Source organism: Polyodon spathula, chromosome 2 (genome assembly GCF_017654505.1).
Source record: "Polyodon spathula isolate WHYD16114869_AA chromosome 2, ASM1765450v1, whole genome shotgun sequence".
NCBI lineage: Eukaryota > Metazoa > Chordata > Actinopteri > Acipenseriformes > Polyodontidae > Polyodon > Polyodon spathula.
Window position 1 is genome coordinate 8,996,523 of NC_054535.1, and position 20,696 is coordinate 9,017,218.

The window sequence follows — 20,696 nt, forward strand, 5'->3', positions numbered from 1 at the left end:
TACAGGAACAAAAAAATCTACAGATTCCATTTACTGACGATTCGTAGAACAAAGTTTTCTGGCTTCTTTTTTTACCCCATACAAAGTTATGATGCACTTCTATACCAAGTATGTCATATACATTGTTTTAATTGAGATGTTAAACGTTTATATACAAACATAGAAATACTGTATATAATTCATATTAGTACTGTATTTTGAAACAAACAATTGAAAATGTACATTTTCTTAATTAGTAACATGTAAGTGTTTTTAAAAGGAAAAAAGAAACTTGGTCAAATCACGTCAAAGTGTGCTCGCTCACCGGGGGTGCTCATTAGGGGTCACAAATTCCTGGTATCTGGCAATTATCATTATACATTTCTAATTCCTGTGACTGGAGGTAAGACGTGTGCTCTGTGATTGCAAATACATTACATTTTGCTGTGGAAGATAACGTTTCTGCATTAGCCGCCATGGTTGTTTTGACCGCCAATATGGCGGCACAGCCTGCTGGGGTCTAGTGACTGCAACCCCTCAACTGGATTGTTTACATCACATGGATATGTTCGTTGTTCCCAGTATTATTCAAATGCTGGGGACACAGTGGAATGTACTGATCAATACTGAACAGTACATTTTTAAAATGATAGTAGAAATCGTTTAAGCAACTAATGTATGTCAAAAAAAATATTAAAGGAAGGTTGGTGTTTCTTATGTGTTTCACTTAAAACTGGACATTAGAGCATCCGGGCTTGTTAATTCCTACACAGATACCAATTCCCGGACTGTCTGGCTCATGCCCGGGCAAGTGGCAACCCTAGCCATAGCTGTCAAAGTAATCTCTTTGGGGAGGGGGTGTAATTTGTGGAGATTTCACTCAATAAACTCTTATCCTAATGGCAACGGAAACACGGGATGGATACAGACATTAAAGCTGCCAGATTCCTGCTCTGTCATCTGCTAGGCCTCTTGCTCCAAGAGGAAACTCTCCATTGTTGGCATTCTTTTCACTAAGACGCTTTGCTCTAAAGTGCTGGCATCTGTAGCTCAGACAGCAACCCACAAGCGGTGTTACTGATGGAATCTGAGGGACTTCAGTGATCTGATATTTTTGTTTTGCTTTTCAAACCTTCACTTAAAAAAAAAGGGTTAAAAACACATTTCAAACTCATCGTATCAGCTCCTTCGATTTTAGTTTGATCACCTCAATCGAATACATTTAAACACAAAAGTTACAAATATAGAAACTAAAATAATATACTTGATATATATTTGAGCATGTCTAACAGAAACACTTTTTTTGTTGGGGGGGGGGGGGGGGGAGTTTAAAAAAGCAAGAACAACATTAAGTTCTAAAACAATGAGATGAGAATTCCTTAGCAAACCATTCTAAAAGCTGATTACCTTCCCCAAATATCTTGGCCCTTCACCTAATCTTTTCTGTCCACTTCCTTCTCAGATTTAAAAGATTTAATGGAATCTGTTAAATACCACGGAACTCCTTTAACACACTACTTTTCACACCTCTTCTGGCAATTCAATTAAAACCCACTAACCAATCTTAAAAAAAAAAAAAATGAAATAGAGCAAAATTCAAAAGCAAGCTACCACTTTTACTTTTATCAGCAGACTCGTTTGTGTGGCAGAGCTCGGCACTCTTGTTTTTCGGTCTCTGAATGAAAGAGTTATTATCCAGTCTGATTGTGTGCTTTGCCAGCATTATATATTACAAAACACTTTTCGAAACCAAAGATAGGACACAAGGGGTGAAAAGGGGTTAAACTGCATTTCTAACTAATAAACAGCATAAAGCCTGCAGCGGTTTATGAAGGCCTTGTGTATAACAGACAAATTGGTCACTTCGGGAGTGCTGTATTGAAATGCAGACTGGCAAACTTGGGATATCAGGGTTCCTAGGAAACAAACAATAAAGGCTCCCTATATATTTTTTTGTAAAACCTTTTTTTTTTCTTTTTTTTTTTCCAGTTGTTAATTAAATGATTATTGTGTAATAAAATTCAAACACTCTTATCCCGGATGACTGAATTGACTGCAGAAAAGTTTGTAAACGAAGGATGATAAAAAAAAAAAAAATTCCATTACTAACCGACAAGGTTCCCACAACGCTCTGTTAGATGGCTTGTCATGACCAAGGTTAAGAATCTAGACACAAAACAAAGATCAGGCCTGCCCAACTCCCCATCCAATTTTCCCATCGCCCAGTGACCTAGGTAACACTCTGGGCAATAAAGAACAAATTTAATTTCTCCAGCATTTTGTGAGGATTAGAACATTTGTCGGCCTGCAATGACTTTTTACCCTTGCTTTTTTTTTCTTCCCCTTACATTGCATTCCTCTACTTTAAATAGAACATTCTGATGGTTTAAGACTCAGTACAAACAAAACTTGAATTAGGGCTTTTTTTTTCAATCAATTGCAACCATAGGGGGGGAAGCAATTAACCTTTCTGCTGTCTCTCCGCTGCTATTCAGTAACTTCAAGGTTTAATCTTTCCTTAGTCATTGTGTGGCCATATTGATTTTTTCATCTTTTCTCCTGCTGCCTTGTTTATTTTTCATCTAAATTTCAGTCAAAATAATTTCCTCCACTTACAGGCTTACCCAAGGGCTTTGTTGGTCACAGATGTTCTCTTTATGGCTTCTTGAACCCTTTCCCTTTCACAGAAAGACAGTGTTGGCCCTTGCAGACCTTTTTGACTTTCATTACTTCCTAAAACTGAGATCACATTTCTAACCCAAACTCTGTCTAATAGGTTTAATAATATATCGAAGCTTACCAAGGTAAACCATCAAGTAAGCACCTAGTCAACGGACTCTGTACACCAACAATTAAACACGCTATAGTTTAATAAATCAAATGCGCTGCTGATACTGACAGACATTCTTCTTGTAAGTTTATCAGGGACTTTATTTTTTTTTTAAAAAAGGCCTCAGCTCTGACATGTTTAGTCCTTTTGTATAGTCAGAGCTCATCTAGTGTCACCCACGTCCCTCACTGGGTACAGAAAACATCACTGTGACACTATCTGCCAAACTGATTCATAGCACAGAACGAATATCATAAAGGAAAGAAAATGTAATTTAGTTGAACCAAAATCCAATTCTTCATTTCTTAGATAGTCGACAACAATGGGCCGGTTCACCGAGACCTAGATTTAGCATCAGTCTTAAATTCGTTCTTGTTCAGAAATAGCTTGCAGTGACCTGCAATCAATCAACAGTAAACTGCCTTCAGAAAAAAAAATTCAATTCAATTGACCAATCTGACCTTAAAGAAATATCACAGACAGCTAGAGGAAGTTCAAACATATTCAAAGTGGAACTTGATAAGAGCAATGCACATTTAGAATGGTTTGGTGAAGAAAAATGAGTAGTATATAGATATTGATTTTTTAATTATCAATATAGCAATCATACATTATTCATCCACAGTTAATTTATTTTGCTACAAGAAGACACAAAGAAGAATCATCAAGTTTAACAGCAGAAGCAGCAGGACCAATGATAAGAAGCAGAAGGTGAAAATACAATTCCACAACAACAAAATCTATTATTGAATCTAATAGAATACACATTATCCATCTGTCGCATTTGCACAGCCTAGAAAACCAGTCATTGGAAATAGAGTAAATAAAAGCAACAACAAAAGAAATATTTGCTTTGTTTTCAACGGACTTCCAAAACAGTATTAATACTGATGTTTAATCAAATTAAAAGCAACGTTTTGAAAGGAAATGTAAAGAACATAAATGTAATGTTTCGGGAGCGGGGGGCGGGGGAATTATGAAAATATTGGATGGGATGGAGCTGTTGGGTCCTGACAGCATGCAGGAAACGCTCCCTAGAACTCACCTAAGGGTGGCTGGTGAGATGTTTTCTACAGCAAGACTCATTTCACATTGTTCCCTAACACATTAAATCAAGACTATAAAAAAAAAAAAATCTGATCTGTTTGGGGTGTACACATGATTCATTCAGTAGGAATTCATTTTTTCTGTTTGTTTTTTCTGTATGCGATTACTAACATGGAAAAAATTCACGTTACCACCTGCAACCTGAATGAATGACTAGTGTCTTTAACATTTAGTTATGTTATTACCTAAGCCTACTATCACTAATTACAATGAAAGTATCCAATTCTAGGTGCGTCCTTAGCCAAGTACATTTAACCCTAGGTGACAAGAGGCTGCACAGAATTTTGACACCAACTACTGAAACCTCCCTTGTCCCTTTGTAGATTTATATCCATAAAAAAACTAATTTCCTGACAAAATCATGTCACCCTGGGAATGTTTCTGTAGCTAACCCCCTTTCCTTCTATTCTGTCATTAAACCTAAATCAAAATCACCTGGACAGCTTTTCTGCTGGCAAACGCAGGCTGTTATCAGCCCCAGTGCCCCAGTGGCCTGCCTCTGTATTCACCACTTCCTGTTGATGATTGCTGGTCTGCCGCAGATTCCTGAGTTGTGAAACCTGACAGAATTGGCAAAGCATTCTACCCAATCTCAGGAATGACACACAAAAAAATGACAGCGGATTAGGCAAACATGAGTGCAAATAATTGCGGGTGCAAAAATTAAAATTGCATTATGACCAGGCAATTATTTTGCACTGCGCCCTATGTAAGCTTAAAAACAATGCAAATGGTTCAACACACACACACACAATGATCCGCAGTTATGATAATGAGCGTCTTAATGAGTGCATCAGTCTACTTAGCGGGTGCAGAAGTTAGGAGTACAGAGAGCAGGTCGTTGTATGACATTTGTGGAGCATAAAAATACAAAGCAAAAAAAATACTTTTTCTGAAAAGGAGCTGAGAGTTAGTATTAGCCTGCCCTTTTTAACATGACATCCAGAAATGTGCCTAGCACTCTGGAAAAGGTGGATTGGGCTATCCCTCCAGACATTCCAACTGTGGTCTGAAAGGAACCAGAAGCTAAGTAGTGCAGAGAACACAGAACTTTCAAACGTGCAGGGATAGATTGATGCTGGGGCCTAGCTTATCCCTCAATTCAGCTATTAGGTCTAGAATGACTAGCGGACTGACAATAAAGTTTTAGCACCACATCCTCTAGCATCCCAAGGTCTTCTTCCTCTTGCCCTTCTCCTCCAAATGTGTTCCTGCCTCTCCTCAAAAAGAGCCAAGTGTCGCTGTATCAGGAAGTGAACCACAGCAGCCATCCTGAAGCCAATGACAGGTCTCTGCAGGTGTGTGCTTTTATACAGCTCTTAGTTATTAGCTTCTACAGTGGTTTCCAACTTGTAAGAAGGGGTGTAACGGTTTTGGAAGGTCAGCAATTGCCAAAGTACAAGGAAAAATTATTTCATCACATTATAATGTTTGCGCCTACTTAGTATCGAGATCCCGCCTAATTTTATGCTCTTTTTTTTCATTTAAATGCATTTCAATATAATTTTAATGGATTAATTGCAAAGTGCAAATTTGATAGTGGGTGCAGAATGCCAGGTGAACATCATTCTTTACATACGCTGCATTATTAGCAACCGGTAAAATCAGACTTTAGAGTGGCTAAGCATGATTTATGGCAGCATTATGGGGGTTTTGCACCTGCAAATCACTTTGCGCATATCCTTACATCACCCCCCCAGTCTAATTACATGACTCTTTTCTCTCTGCAAAGGGAATCGTGTCTGTTATGTTGATATAACATGTTCTCCACAACAGAACGAATAGAGTTTTCTAAACTCTATATGTAAATTTAGATGTTTTAATTTCAACTATATTTTGCCAATCCATAAATCTATAAATCCACATCGAAACACAAAATATTTTAAATTAATTGCTACAAAAATGTATGTAATTTTTTCACTAGAATAGATAGTGGTCAAGTACAATAATTTATTGGGGCCATTAAGGGTTTTATACACTGCAATCAAACCTCAAGCCATTATCTGAAAGTCAGTGGTGTGAGATTTAGAGTTGCAGTAAATGTCAGAACTGCAAAGTAAATTTACCAGAAGTTCAGGGGCTTTATTTTCCCACTGGAGGACTTTCTTATTGTTACAAAAGGATGAGAACTCAAAGGCCAAATTTTAATTGAGGGGTGTTCAAAAACAGGATGGTGGTCAATTTAAATCGTGTTAGGAGCAGTACAAAGTCATAGGACATCAATTCAATAAATAAAAACAAATTGTTTTCACACCTCTGGTTGTAAAATACCTATGACAGCCATTTAGAGTAATTTTTATTCTGCCTTTGCATCAAAAACCTTCAGAGTGTTCCCAGCACTCAAAACCAGCGGTAGCCATCATGGCAGCTTACTGGATGAGTAATGATGTCGATGTGACCAGACAACGGTAACCATAGCAACTCTAACCTGCAATTCCAATGTAGCCATTGTTAGACTTAATGTGGCTGGGGCCAAAGAGGCCAGGAGTAAAATGAAGAACAGAACTATGGTTTCTGACACATCTAGTGGCCCGCACTTTAATCATAGTTGGCACAAATTCATTCAGAAGGAATTTTTCTAAAGACCCCCATCTAGCTTTCTACTTTCATTTCAGGCCTTAAGGTATCTAAGCCAAAAAAACTACTGTTGTCCCAAAATAGTTTTGGTTTAGATTTATTGTCAGGTTTATAAAAAAAAAAAAAAAAAAAAAAGTGATGTCTTTATATAAAACTGGATTCTATCTGTTTTAGAATAATTGTCTTCCACATTCACACATGCATGTAAATAAGAAATTCAAAGGTTCATTGATATTTCAGACAATACATTCTCAAAGATTTGGGTCTACTACTTGGCAAGCCCTGGCTGAGCTGAGCAGCAAACAGCAATCAATGAACTGTGATCCAACAAGCCGAATTAAGCAGTCAAAACCTATTTTCCTCAGATGAGCACTCAGCAGGCTGTTAACTGTGCACTTTATCAGAAGTTCGGTAGAAGAACAAGTCAATGTGAGTGGTTGCCCAAGTCACTGGAAATACAAGCACTCAATATGGCAAGCAAAATCTTTTGTGAAACATTCATTTAACAATGAAGCTAACCCTTCATTACTGGCAAAGAACATTGAAATATTTGTGTAATGTTACAGTTTGCATGAAACAACAAAAACAGACCAAAACATGGACATAAAAAGTCACAAGTACATAAATCTTAATAGGCTGTAGTTCTTCTTAAACTATTGTAATGAAAAGAAACTTGCCCAGGATTTTAATTTTTAATTGTGGTGGCGTTATCCTTATAAAGCAGATTTTAAAAAGTGCCAAAAACAAACAAACAAAAAAAACTGTGATAACAGATACCTGATGTTTTGTTTTTTCACATTTTATGCTGAATTACCAATACATAATTGAACACAGTTATTTTTTGTTATTTAGTGTTTATTTTAATAAGCTAGAAAGACTGCAGTACCATGTTATGATTGAGAGTTTAAAGTTACAGATACAAATAGGAGTTCATCTCATAAATACCGCAACAATACATTTCATTTTCATAATTCAGCAATCCATCAAAGAAAATACATTTGTTATCTTAAAACTTATTTACTAGAACTAAAAATGTACAAAAAGTGTTAATGCCACTAAAATTACTACCTTTTCTGTTCTCTTTTTTGTGCCTCTTCCTTCTGTCAACAAGTGCATGTAATTGTATTACATTGTTCCACAGTTTATACAGTTGGTATTATTTTACAGAGTTCTGTTAATGGACAGGCAGAATGGAAATGCTATTTAAACTAGGCTCTTGCCTCAACAACCACAGCTGTGACCGGATGACTATTTCTGAGTATGTATCTTGACCTAAACATGCAACGATCTGCCAGCCGGCCAAAGAAAAGAGGATGGGTAGTCGTCAGCTAACAGCAGCCAACCGTGTCTAATCATAATTCATATACAGTATACACTCCCCTTTCACATTGCAATTTAGCTTCTGATGTTTATGGTCCTTTTCAACTGGCATCTAATTCAAAGAGCTGTGTTAAAGGGTATGGCAATGTCTGAAACAAAAAGCATTTTAAAGTCCTTTTAAAATATTCTAATAGCCTAAAAGTGAATTGCGGAATTCACTAGCATACAATAAACCTGGTTACCCTCAACACATTGACTATAATCATGGGTATGTGGAAAATACAATATGTATCTGGTATATGAATTAAGTTAAAAATATATAAACAGAGGCAACATCAATGTCTGGCATTTGGCAGTAGCTAGATTTTTTTTTTCCACCAAGCCTTAAAAGGTACTGTAGTTTAGGATTCATGTCTCTACCATTGTAAACTATTAATCACATTACAATCTCAATAGGGAAAGATATGAGCCCACTAGACAAATATTTAGGACTTTGCCGTCTTCTGCAAAGTATTTGTAAAATTATACATAAGAAGTATGTGTCCCAAATATGTGTCTACTGGTCTAATGCTTTAAAATGTGCTTCTTTACTATGCTGTGTTGTACATGTATGTAGCATAATACAAGCTGAGCTGCAAAAGACATTAAGGACGTCTTTTTTTCTGCAATAGAATACAACACATGGTCTGTAGCAGATGTATATGAGAAAAGTAATTTGAATATGGTAGCACTTTAAAAAAATTGTTTTTCTCACAATAATTAAATTTCAGCACAGTGACATCAGGTGCAGCAGGCTTTCACTTTGAGAATGCATTATGTTTTAGTGTAATGAAGAAGATGGTCAAATTGCATTGGAGAGTCTCTTTCACAGTGAAGTGCTTCGGAGGATCTATAAAATTACATTTATTTTTTCCCTAAGGGTTTTTAGTGTGTACTGTTTTTCCAATATTATTATTATTATTATTATTATTATTATTATTATTATTATTATTATTATTATTATTATTATTATTATTATTATTATAAATACATTTTTGTCAGGATAATATATTTGTAGATATTTTGTTGTTCTTTTAATAATGAAATATTTACATGATATCAGTTGAATTTAAAACCTACAGATACAAATCTGAGTAAGTTAATCTTCAGGATCTTCAGCCACCCCCATGTTGCAATATCTTTGTGGTTTAATCAAAAAGTAAAACTTAAAATACTTTTTTTTTTATGTCTTCTGTAAAAGGGAGCTAAAGGTATTATGCAGTTGGCATAAATATCAACTTGCAAAAGTCAGATAATAACAAAAAAATTGCTTTACAGCCAGTTGCTCAGCACAATAAAAAAAAGTACATTTGAGATTCAGAGACCTTTTCAGATGCTGTAATATTACTAAAAAAAAAAAAAAAAAAAAAAAAAAAAGTTTGTTAAAAAGTTTTTTTTTTTTCTTTTCATGCTCAATTAACTTAATCTTAGCAGTGGTTTATCCACATTCAGGTTTAAGTCTGAAACATCCTTTTTATGCCAATCAAATGTCTTTTCATCTTTCAGCAGTTGATTTTCCTATTATATCCAGTTTATTGAGTCTCATTCACCTCTGTACTTCTGAAGGACAGCAGTGAAATGGTATTGTTACTATATAAAAATATAAAGGAAAAGACCAGATCATTCAAGTTACATGGACCAAAGGAAATATTACCCCCCCCCCCCCGTATTATTTTTTTTTAGTATTTGCTAAATATTTATGACCATATTTAGTGCATATACTGTTATTATATATGGCATCTTGTTTGAGTGTGAGTTCGTTTCTTTGTAAGTTTGAAAGGCCTATTACTTCTGAACACCTTGTTGGACGGATCTAAAATGCATACATGACTTGATAATGCTAGGGGAAGGGTTTGTTATAAAAATCTGTAATTGTATATCACTACACCCCTCACCACCACAAGCCAAAAACCCACCCGCTGTCAATCAACAGATCTTTGCGCGTAATCATTTGCCATGGTGTGAATTGTTGAGTTAGGCAAACACTCTTCTAATTTGCTGTTTCATTACCCCTGGTTCAGTACAGTACTTTAAGTAGGCAAAAAAACTAACAAAAACCAAACGTATTGGTGTCCTGTATATTTTTAACATCCTGAGTGGTCAATATCATTTTACTGCAGCTGCTTGGCTGTAATTTAAACATAAAATCAAATCACCACAATATGCATTCACGGCTCAAATAACTACTTTGAAAAGCAGATATCGTCCAGAATGACAAACAGCAGTAAAAACAAAACATGATAAGAAAACTTAGCAGCCGTGTATGTTTGCAACCACAGACCAGTGTCTTACGTACATATAAGAGTGTGGTTTAAAACTAAGTTATAGTTTCATCAGCCCGCACTCCAGATAATAATACCTCTTCGTCTAAGCAAAGTAAACCTTTTTTTTTTTTTGGGGGGGGGGGGGGGGGGTTAAAATTACTATAAATTAATGATAATTAACTGCTTTCACAAAGAATTGTGAAGTACTATTATTTGATACACTATTAAACAGGATAGAGCTGGTATTTTTTTTTTTTTCTTTTTTTACAAAGAGCATATCCTAAGGCATATGTCTTCAATTTAGGCAGACTCTGTGACAGCATCTCAGAAAAATGACAAATTCAGCACTGCAGCTACACAACCAACACTCCTTCGTCATCTTTTATCACTCTCCAACACTTCTCTAGTGCCCAGGTAATGAATACTTCAAAATAACCACTTTTAGTATTTAGACCACAGCGTACATAGTGCCTAAGATTATCTCACCATAATGCAATTATTGCTTTGGCTTATAGCTTTTGAAAAGCATGGAACAAATTACTTGCTGTATTCTACTATACAGATAGACAGCTAGATAGACAGACAGACAGATAGATAGAGATACCTGTAAGGGGTGAAGTGCGATGGAGCAATTACACTGAAATAAAGGCTCAATCTTGACAGCTTTAAAACAAAGCTATAATTAGATGTCTACTGAAATTTGTTGATCTCCAGCCAAAAAAAGGGTGCTAAAGAACCAAAATAAAAAAAAAAACACAGGCTTTAAATGGCATAAGCACCATGAGCCAGCAGGGTGTATTTTTAATACTTACAGTCTATATAACTTCACAGTTCCCAGGAAGAGCAGTTCAGGAAATACTTGCAAGCTATTCTTATTCAGGCGTCTGGAATGAAAAAAAAGACAATTAGAAAAGTGCAAAATGCATGTCTTATGTCTGCTACTTTATTACATTTAAAGCTTTGTGAACCCTAAACATCCTTCAGCTTTCATGCTCTTGAAACCTATGCTTGTGTAAAGGTTGCTAAATAGATGTCTGAGATTTTTAGAAGGAATACTTGAATGATAGAAATATATGTTAGGGCAGACCATCAAAGGGTTAAAAAAAATATTTCACGACAACCTGAGTGAATTCTTTGGAACAGTTACTGTCACTTTAACATTTAGAAACATCAATGCAAACTGAACTTCTTGTTTAAGAGAAAGTAAAGCGCCAGCATCTAGCCAATGCTGTCACAAAGGAAGAGCACAAAACAGATGTGGGAAAAACAAACAGCAACCCAGCTACGGAATTCGTAAAAAGGTCTCTATAGAGCAAACAGGCCTTCTCTCTTCAATTTACTTTAAAAGCTATAAAAAAGATCACACGAGGAACCCAAGTTTAGATTAAAATTAAATTTACAGCTCCAGATTATTAGCTGGAAATCATTTTTACACTGATCTTTTTTATTTTATTTTTTTTAATCATTATAAAAAATAACAAACGTAAAAGTAGAAAGATTACAGAGCACCTCGTACAAAACTAGTGCTTTAGCAGTATGCTATCAGCAATCATATCAGTGCTTACACAAGACACATCTTATCTTCCACATTTATCTTGCACTGTATACATATGCGGTTACAAAGAATTCAACAATAAAAGAGCCTGGAACAAGACTTAAAACACTGAATAATCCTTACAGTCTATTCTCTTTGTTTTTCTTTTTGTTTGTTTGTTTTTTGAGATAATCGGAAGTAAACAAAGGCAACAAACAGACTACTGGTCTTAACAAAGAAACTGTATCAGTCTCGAAACCTGAATATTTACAAATGAAACATGACATGATTCAGTTATTTGGCAGTGCATGTAAGTGCAGAATTCATATTTAATCATCTATTTTTTTATGGTGTTTATCTGCTGTTATGTGTTGCTCTTGCATTTTGCTTTTCTAGTAGCAAAACTGGGAACGTTTTTGATAGACCAAACAAGAGAATAGTTTAGTAAAGAAGCAAGTTTCACTACGGTTAATGAGCGGAGGGAGCATGCACTTACTGGCAACTACTAAGACGTACCAGGCAACAGGGCAATTTAATTTCATGAAAAAGCTATCCCCAACCTTAACTAAGCCAGCACAATGGTTTTCATTGTGTTAGCTTTTAAAAGTCTACACCCATATTAGTCAAATATTCAAGAGTCCCACTCTAAAACTAAAAGGTCATACACTACCTAGAGCATTTTCCACTGGATCAATTTAAAAGTGTGTGTGTGTCTGTTTTGTTTTCTATTCAGACAATTTCCTGACAAGAAACAGATAGAAAACACACACAAGAACTCCTGAGGACCAAATCCAGGTCTTCCTCTGACTATAGTAATGATTATAGTCAAATGACTTTAGTGTTCCATAATTACAGAATAATATAGTTCCCTCGAAATTACAAATATGTTTCTTGCTATGGGATTTTAGAGAAAACTAGAATACTGCTAAGGTTAAGGGTTACTGTTCTAGACAAGAACTGACTTGCTCTGTGTGTGTGTGTGTGTGTGTGTGTGTGTGTGTGTGTGTGTGTGTGTGTGTGTGTGTGTGAGTGTGCGTGCATGTGTCTACTAAAGTATTAAAAGTGGGGAACCTCATGTTTGTGGCCAGGGGTTTACCATGAAAACTGATTAATGTTCGTCTTTTAGCAGGCTTCAAACCACTGTCAGAATTCAGCTCTCTTTAAGAGTAGTGTTATGTGTTTAAGGAAAATAAATTTGAAAGAAAATTCTTAAAGCTTTAGCTCAAGTTTCTTCAGAAATTCTTCATGAATTCAGTGTTCTGTGGAGATAAATTGGCTGTCAGACAACAATGTCTCTACATCAAATGGGCCTGACAATTACAAACTAAAATAATTTTCACAGCTGTGGGGCTCATAAAAAAGGGCCCTATATGGAAAACAATGTCCCTTATGTAAAACGAAACATTGCAATGACAAGAAAAATGTCCTGACAAAACAAAAGGGAGAACAAAGAGAAAAATAAGCAGAGAAAAGTCCAAAAGGGTTGCTTGCATATTAGGTAAAACAGTAAAAAACGGTTTGAAAAATCTATGACAAATTAGAAAAAAAATGTTTGTATCCGATACGCAAAAAGGGCTGCAATTTATCACGCTGCTTTTAAGTAACAGAGGTTAAATAAACCCGATACTGCTTTCAAAAGCTTTAACAGCTTAAAAAACGAGTAAAAAAAACCCTCTGTAACCAGAGGCTTGATTTTTGTCTTTGTATAATACTTTGTGGGTTAATTATAGCGCCCCACCGTGTACATGCATTCCACAATACAGCAGCAGTCATTTTTTAGGATTTCCTGTTCATTTGGCAAGAAATCGTCAGTTTGATTCCAAAACCTATAAAGGATGTCCAGAATGCTGTGTCTCACTCATCTGTCTAATTTACTTTTACATGTTATTTCTTCCAAGAACAGCATCCAAAAAAGAAGCATTTAATACTGGCAACTGCACACAGGGCATAGCAAATCAGGAGGGAAAACTTTTGCTCTAATTTTTTAATTAGTATTAGTAGTCGTAGCAGTCATAGTAATACGTAGCATTGGAATATACTGCACTACACTTCCTCACACAGTCTGAATGCTCTTTGCTTTGTATTTAAAAAATATTTTAAAAATACTCACAGTCTTTCCAACTCCTTTAGGTCCTGGAACGCTCCTCTCTCAATAGTGCTAATCTTATTCTCCATGAGTTGCCTGAAAAAGGAGCAAAGACAGGCTGGTCAAGGCACTTGGGACTGGATAGTGGTTAACCCCTCAATGTACTGCACCATAGTGCCTGGCAGACTCTTCTCGTCCACCTGAATTAACTCAGCAATGCCTATGCCAGTCTGGGTATCACACTGGGAATGCTGTCAGCTGACGCCCCACTGAGGCACATGTGGAAGGAGGAAATAAAAAAGCAATCACATGAAAAAATCCCCAAAGAAAAGCATGAACACCTGCTCCTCTACTTTGTATTTCAGATCACTGGGGAACACTGCTTGAATAACACATCACTTACTGCCAGCACAAGTGCACAAAGACTTTACCTGAACTGTGCACTGCATTTTAATAGCTATCGTTATTGTAGTGTGAAGGAAATGTAACTGGTCTTTACTGTAATAACTATTTTTTAAATATCATCATTCACAAAAAAAAAAAAAAAAAAAAAAAAAAAAAAAAAAACAATATTGTGAATTGAACTTCTCTAAGACAAAGATTGCTTTTTGTACAAAATGACATTGAAAACTGTTGCTAACCAAATGCTTTATTGACTTCCTCTACAATTCACAATTCATATCTTTTCTGAAACCCTTTTTGCACAGGGAAATATAACAATCAAACTCTGGCTAACCCTAACCCTACTACACTGCTCCTCTCTGTAAGTCCCGTTTATGAGCCAGACTTGTCGTTTCTGAACCAATTCCATCTTTTGTATACAAAAGATTTTTATTTTGTATTTATTTATTTTTTTTTACTATAATGTATCAGGGTTATATATTTTCAGTTTTCCTTTTTTTTAATTCATGACCTAACAGCAACTTTTTTTTTTTTTTTTTTTTTAACAAATCTAACACACCGTGGCCTATATGTGTGTTGTTTGTGTGCATGAAGGTTAGAAAAGACACTCACCAGTAAAGGCTAATCTCTAACATACCAGTTTGGAGTTATTAGAAATATAAAAGTACAATTAATTTGTGTAACATATTGTGTACCTTACACTTTTGAATTAGGAAAATTGTTTATTTTAAACCATTACAAAGTATAAACCAGCGTGCAAATATTGTAAATTAGCAGGCCTAAGATTAAAGGGGAAAAAATGACATCAAAAAAAAAATATGTAAAACTTACAATACTCGGAGGTGCCTCAGTCCAGCAAAATCTGACTTTGTTATTCTTGTGAGGTTATTAGCATTCAAATCCCTAAAAAAAAAAAAAAATGTTAAAGATTAGTTGACAGGTAACTAGTTGTTTGAGTTTCATTGACTTAACTGTAATCGTAAGATTATGTTGCTCATCAACATTTGTTGACTTAACATTGACACCATGCACAAATTTGCTTATCGGTGAAAAACGACTGTGGTTCTACAAGTGCAATGCCCATTAGTGTCTTATGATTAACATATGGCTAATATTAAATTTTTTATTTATTATTGTATTACTGCTATTGACTATAGATATATATATAATATATATATATGTAATATAATATATATATATATATATATATTATATCAATTTTCCATAATATGCTGGCTATTCGTGAACATAGATAGCTGACTATTCGTGAAACTCAAGAAAACATGAAGAGGAAACGGACGAAAAATGTTAAACAGCATCATATTGTCTCTAAAACACGGGTAATGCCTATGTTGATTGACTATCCCTACCTTGCCCACACGCCAGACAAGCCATCTGCCACCCATACTGAGTAGAAGAGATAAGTGACAATTTGCTACCTATGCTGCATTGCAAGTTGTCAATATGTACATGAAAAAGCTGTTTATGTATAGCCTATTGAAATCTATTGTTATGTTATATTTACTTACATTGCAGAGTAATTATGCAAATTTTGGAAATCACTATGAACAGCCCAATTCAACTGTGTGAAATGTAAAGAACAGCAACAATCCCTTATATGTATATAATATATATAATATATATATATTATAAATATATCATATAATATATATATATATATATATATATATATATATATATATATATATATATATATATATATATATATATAGGCCGGTATATATAGATTTACTATATTATATATATATATACTATAAACCTTAGATTTATTCTAAAGGGAACCAAACTCGCATGGGTGATTTTTTGGGATAATATTTACAGATGAGTAAACGCCCAGTGCAAAGGCTTTTATTTTATAACGTAGTTAATGTATTTTAAAAACTGTCATTCAGTTTTCCAGAAACATTAAAGAACTAACTGAAACATGCACAAAAGTGGTTACAATTTTGAGTGCTCGATATTTTGGCATTGAGTTATACCTTGCAGATAACAACTGTGATGTACACATACAACATTCGCCTCCTGTTATCCAGATAAATTTAAATGACTGAAATGTGCATGGTTTACAATGCACGTGCACGGTTTTAACTTGACAGGCTTTCACTTTAGGAATTCGGTGTGCTTCCGGTAGGCTACAGTATTTTGTCAGGTTTTTCACGTGCGTTTCTGCCCCGCTGCGTACTTCACCTTCTCAGTATTCAACACTGGCTGTACGGTAGCAGAAAACACATTTCCTCAGTTGTGTTTTTTTGTATGTGACTGACAATATTAAAAGCAAATGTAACTACAGGCCTCTTGTTAATTGTAAAAATGTTTCCGACTTCTGTTTCCATTTTGAGATGCACCCCTAGTTCTAAATAGGACAGTTACATGTTTTAGAACCATGGAAAATTGCATATTCCTCAACGTTGGGGGGAATGTTTAAAGGGTAAGTTCTTGTTTAAGAAAGAATAAAGCTATTGAAAACGTTACAACGAGAAACCAACGAGTTCTATAACTTTGTTGGTTATAAATAAGATGCACTGTATGAGTCGTGAAATTGCTTAGCATAAAGTGATACTTACAGTCTCTCTGTGTTTCTGGGGATGTTACGCGGTACATTGCGCAATCCTTGTCCGTGGCAATCCACCGTGGTCCCGGAGCAAGAGCACTGAGGTGGGCACTGTTGGGGTTCCACTCCACCCGAAACGAGCAGCAATAACCCCAACGAAAACACCACGCTTCGTAACATACTTCGGTAGTAAATCATCGATGTAATATTCTGAACTGTGTCAATGATAAATTGAGGTCTTAAGCTGTTTAATAAGAATGCTACTGCAATAATGATGATTCTTAAAAACCGTCCGCTCTGTTGCAAATGAAACGAACTGGTAATTAAAAATAATTAAAAAATAAAAAAAATACACATAAAATCAAGAAGAAATGTCCTTCCGGCTACTTCGCTGCAGAGGTCTGAAGTGGCTTCTGTGAACAGCTTGCTTGAGAGGACAGTCACTTCTTCAAGCTTTGCAAGTGCAGCACTCGGATCGATTGGACCGCTGATACCGCATCGATTAAGTCAATGAAAAGTTACACAAACCACATAAGAAAATGCAGATGATACCTTCACTTCAGAACACAATCTGCAGTAGCATATTTCAGTTTACAACTGCAAAGGCTTATAAGCACAGGCAAATTCAACTGACGAATACGCGCAGGGCATGTGTTAGTAGATATTGATTCCCCTTCATACATTCATCAACTTGTCACTAGAAGTCAAGATAGCGGAACGTTTAAGATCCAAATAGTTAACAAAATGCTATCTGAGCTGTTCTTAGTGCGAAGTGAGAACGGTTACGTCTGCAGATTTCCAACAGCCCTCCTCAGGCGTTTAGTCATATGTATGGAAACCGGAGTCCCCGTTTTCTCTGAAGGCAGATCAAATGCTTGCAAGAAGACGTCAGCCAAGAGTCTGCTTTTTGTCTCCCAGACCGCTCTCCAAGAGACACCTGATGGCAAGTGGGCAGTAGTTCACAGGCAGAAAAAAGAACCGCCTCTTTTAATGACAAGCACCCTCCATTTCAGCCAAAACAAGATAATTTTTTTTTTTTTTTTTAAACCGTGCAGGAAAAAAAAAGATATCGAAAAAAATAATCCAAGCACTTTTTTTTTTAGGGATGCTTGATTTGTCCAAGTACCGTATCACCAAGAACGTGCCTTGGTGAAGTTGATTTAGCGGGTAAACAGAGCCCCCAACACAGTCTGTTCAGAAGATGTGTTATTCTGTAATTATTTTTATATAATATTTAATTAAAATGGCAAATCCTTTGTGTTGAGAGGTTATTGTTTTAGATCGTTTTTAAATCATCTGTTTTCAAGGTGTATAAGGTCAAATCACTTATTTCGATTTAACAAACCTCCCCTCACATGGTGTAACAGAGGTAGTGTTACTACTGAAACGCACCTACTCTCCTAAACCGAGATATGTACATGGTGTAATGCTTTATATGAGCTCCGCAACCCCGCCTATAATTCCACCCAAAGATTTGTTCGTAGCCCAACCTACTGCTTCTTAGGGATCTGCTGTTGGATAGTCGATTTTGGCTTATTTGCATAGAGAGTGTTACAGGCGAGTTTGAAAACTCAAGATGAATGAACGGGAATCGTGTGTTCCCAGGGTATAAAAAGTTAAACACTGTTTCACAGCTTTACCACCTTCTGTGAAACCAGTCAAAGAAAACAGAAGAACTAGTATGTCATGCTAGACATTTAAATTGCTATACGCTTCTAAAATGTAGATAATGTCCCTTTCGAGTCTTTTAAACGGGTCTCAGGAATGCCCTATCACGAGCATAAGCGTCTCTCATAGGAGTGAACTTAAAAAAAAAAAAAAAAAAAAAGCAATGCACGTGCTTCCCCATTATTCTGTTAATTAACTGTTCTGATATCTGTTGGTTATTTATAAGGCTGTTTCTAAAGAAACAGCAACCTGGGAATATAAGGCCATGTTATCTATTTACTGTACTTTGAAGAAGCACATTTGTAATTATGCATCATTTTTAAGGAACATGTCAGAAGAAGCCCATTTTGCGTGCCATGTTCTTATTTTTAAGAGATGCATGTAACAATTTCTTTGAGAGAGAGAGAGAGAGAGAGAGAGAGAGAGAGAGAGAGAGAGAGAGAGAGAGTAATTATGGGTATTTGTCTGTGGTGTTCCACAGGGCTCCATTCTAGGTCCCTTGCTGTTTTCGTTATATATGATACTGTTAGGTGACATTATCCACAGACACAGAGAATACCTCAGTTGCTATGTTGATGATGCCCAGCTTTATCTATTCCTAAAGCCAGGAATTTCTTCTGCTTGGGTGTTATTGGCTACTTGCCTGCAGACATCAAGCATTGTCACAGAATTTTCTAATGGTGAACAGAGGTTATGCTAGTGGGCTCTCAGAACCAACTACAAGGAAATATGGGATTACATGACCTTGACCCTTGCAGTCTCTCATCATAAATTCAACTAGAAATTAAGAGTTTGAGGGTCATCTATGATCCAGATCTATCATTTGAGACTCATATTCGGGAAGTTACTAATGTATCTTTTTATCATTTGAGAAATATAGCCAAACTTAGACCATTTATTTCTGTATCTGATGCAGAGAGACTAATGCATGTCATTGTTTCATCTGGAATAGATTATTGTAATTTTTTTTTAGTTATTCAAAACCTGTGGTATCCCATTTGCAACTTGTTCAGAATACTGCCGCTAGAATTTTGACTAAAACCAGGAAAAGTGAACATATTACCAGTGTTTTGTCCTCTTTACACTGGCTACCTGTGCAGTATAGACTTGATTTTAAGATGTTGCTGTTAACTTAAAAGGCCCTGAATGGATTAGCACCTAGTTATTTGCAGGAGTTACTGACTCTGTATCTTCCAAACAGCACTCTGAGATCACAGGGTGTGGGGCTGCTGGTTATTCCTACGGTCAACAAAAGCAACATGGGAGGTAGGACTTTTTCTTATAGAGCTCTTGCAGAGTCAAGACTAAAAACACACTTTTATAAAATGCCTTTCTTATCTTAGTGGGTTTTAAGTTAACTTTAAAATTGGTGCTTTTGTATTATTATGTGTATACTGCTATTTAAATCTATTATTTAAATTGTCTGATTGTTGCAGTTAGATGTGTGCCATGCTATACAAATGTATTGTGGTTTGTTCTTTTGCTCAGTTATGTACTGTACAGTGCTTTGCGATACTTTTTTAAAAAAATAAAAAGCGCTATATAAATGCAATAAATAAATAAATACATTTAAACAAGCTCTGTTAGCTTTGGGACTTTTTGAAGCATGAATTAACTGATCCATCTTGCCATACTCTCCCTTGCTGGTATATAAAGAAACCTCATCTTAACCTAAGGGCACATACTGTAACTGCCAGATTGAAGCTGTAGTGTTTGATTCAACTAGTCTTATGACTTAAGTATTTCCTTTTTGTTGTCAGGGGTGATCTGATGAACTGTATAACATTAGGATACTTTCTTGAGTTGAAGCACCTTGTTTTCAAGAAGAAAAAAAAAAGAATCAGAATTGGCTTTCAACAGTTTTGCAGTTTACCATCTTTTATTATTATTTATCAAGCTGTACAATGATTTTAATGTGCTTTACTATGTTTTGCTATAATTTTACAATGGTATAAAATAATGCACTTTTATAAGGGTCATTGAAAATAAACTGCAAAGATCTATTTTGCTAAAGTTGAAACATATAATATGTTAAATTCAGTACACAAGATTCCTCAACCTGACTGTTGATTTGAATAGTGCAGAATTATGCATCTGAATGAATTTTGCATCTGTAACTCATTAAAACAATAAATATTCACTTCCAGTATATTTCCTTTTTTTTGTAGGATCATTTTAAAAAACAAATTGCATTTTAAAAGTGTGATTACCCTTCATTTTTGTGTTGGTGTGTGTGTGTGTGTATATATATATATATATATATATATATATATATATATATATATTATTATTATTATTAAACTAGTATGATTATGCAT

At 35.4% G+C, this 20,696-nt stretch overlaps 1 protein-coding gene across 5 annotated transcripts in view; it reads right to left on the bottom strand.

The window, feature by feature from the left end:
• LOC121329799 (slit homolog 2 protein-like) overlaps window positions 1-18,096 on the bottom strand; it is a 165,007-nt gene extending 146,911 nt beyond the window's left edge. For all 5 annotated transcript variants that reach the window (XM_041275661.1, XM_041275643.1, XM_041275651.1 and 2 more), the window contains exons 1-4: window positions 16,724-18,096; window positions 14,970-15,041; window positions 13,761-13,832; window positions 10,929-11,000 (exon numbers count right to left, since the gene is read on the bottom strand). In XM_041275661.1, the coding sequence (XP_041131595.1) occupies window positions 10,929-11,000; window positions 13,761-13,832; window positions 14,970-15,041; window positions 16,724-16,908 (401 nt within the window). In that variant the 5' untranslated portion in view covers window positions 16,909-18,096. The remainder of the gene's footprint in view (window positions 1-10,928; window positions 11,001-13,760; window positions 13,833-14,969; window positions 15,042-16,723) is intronic.
• Between the last annotated feature and the right edge of the window lie 2,600 nt (window positions 18,097-20,696).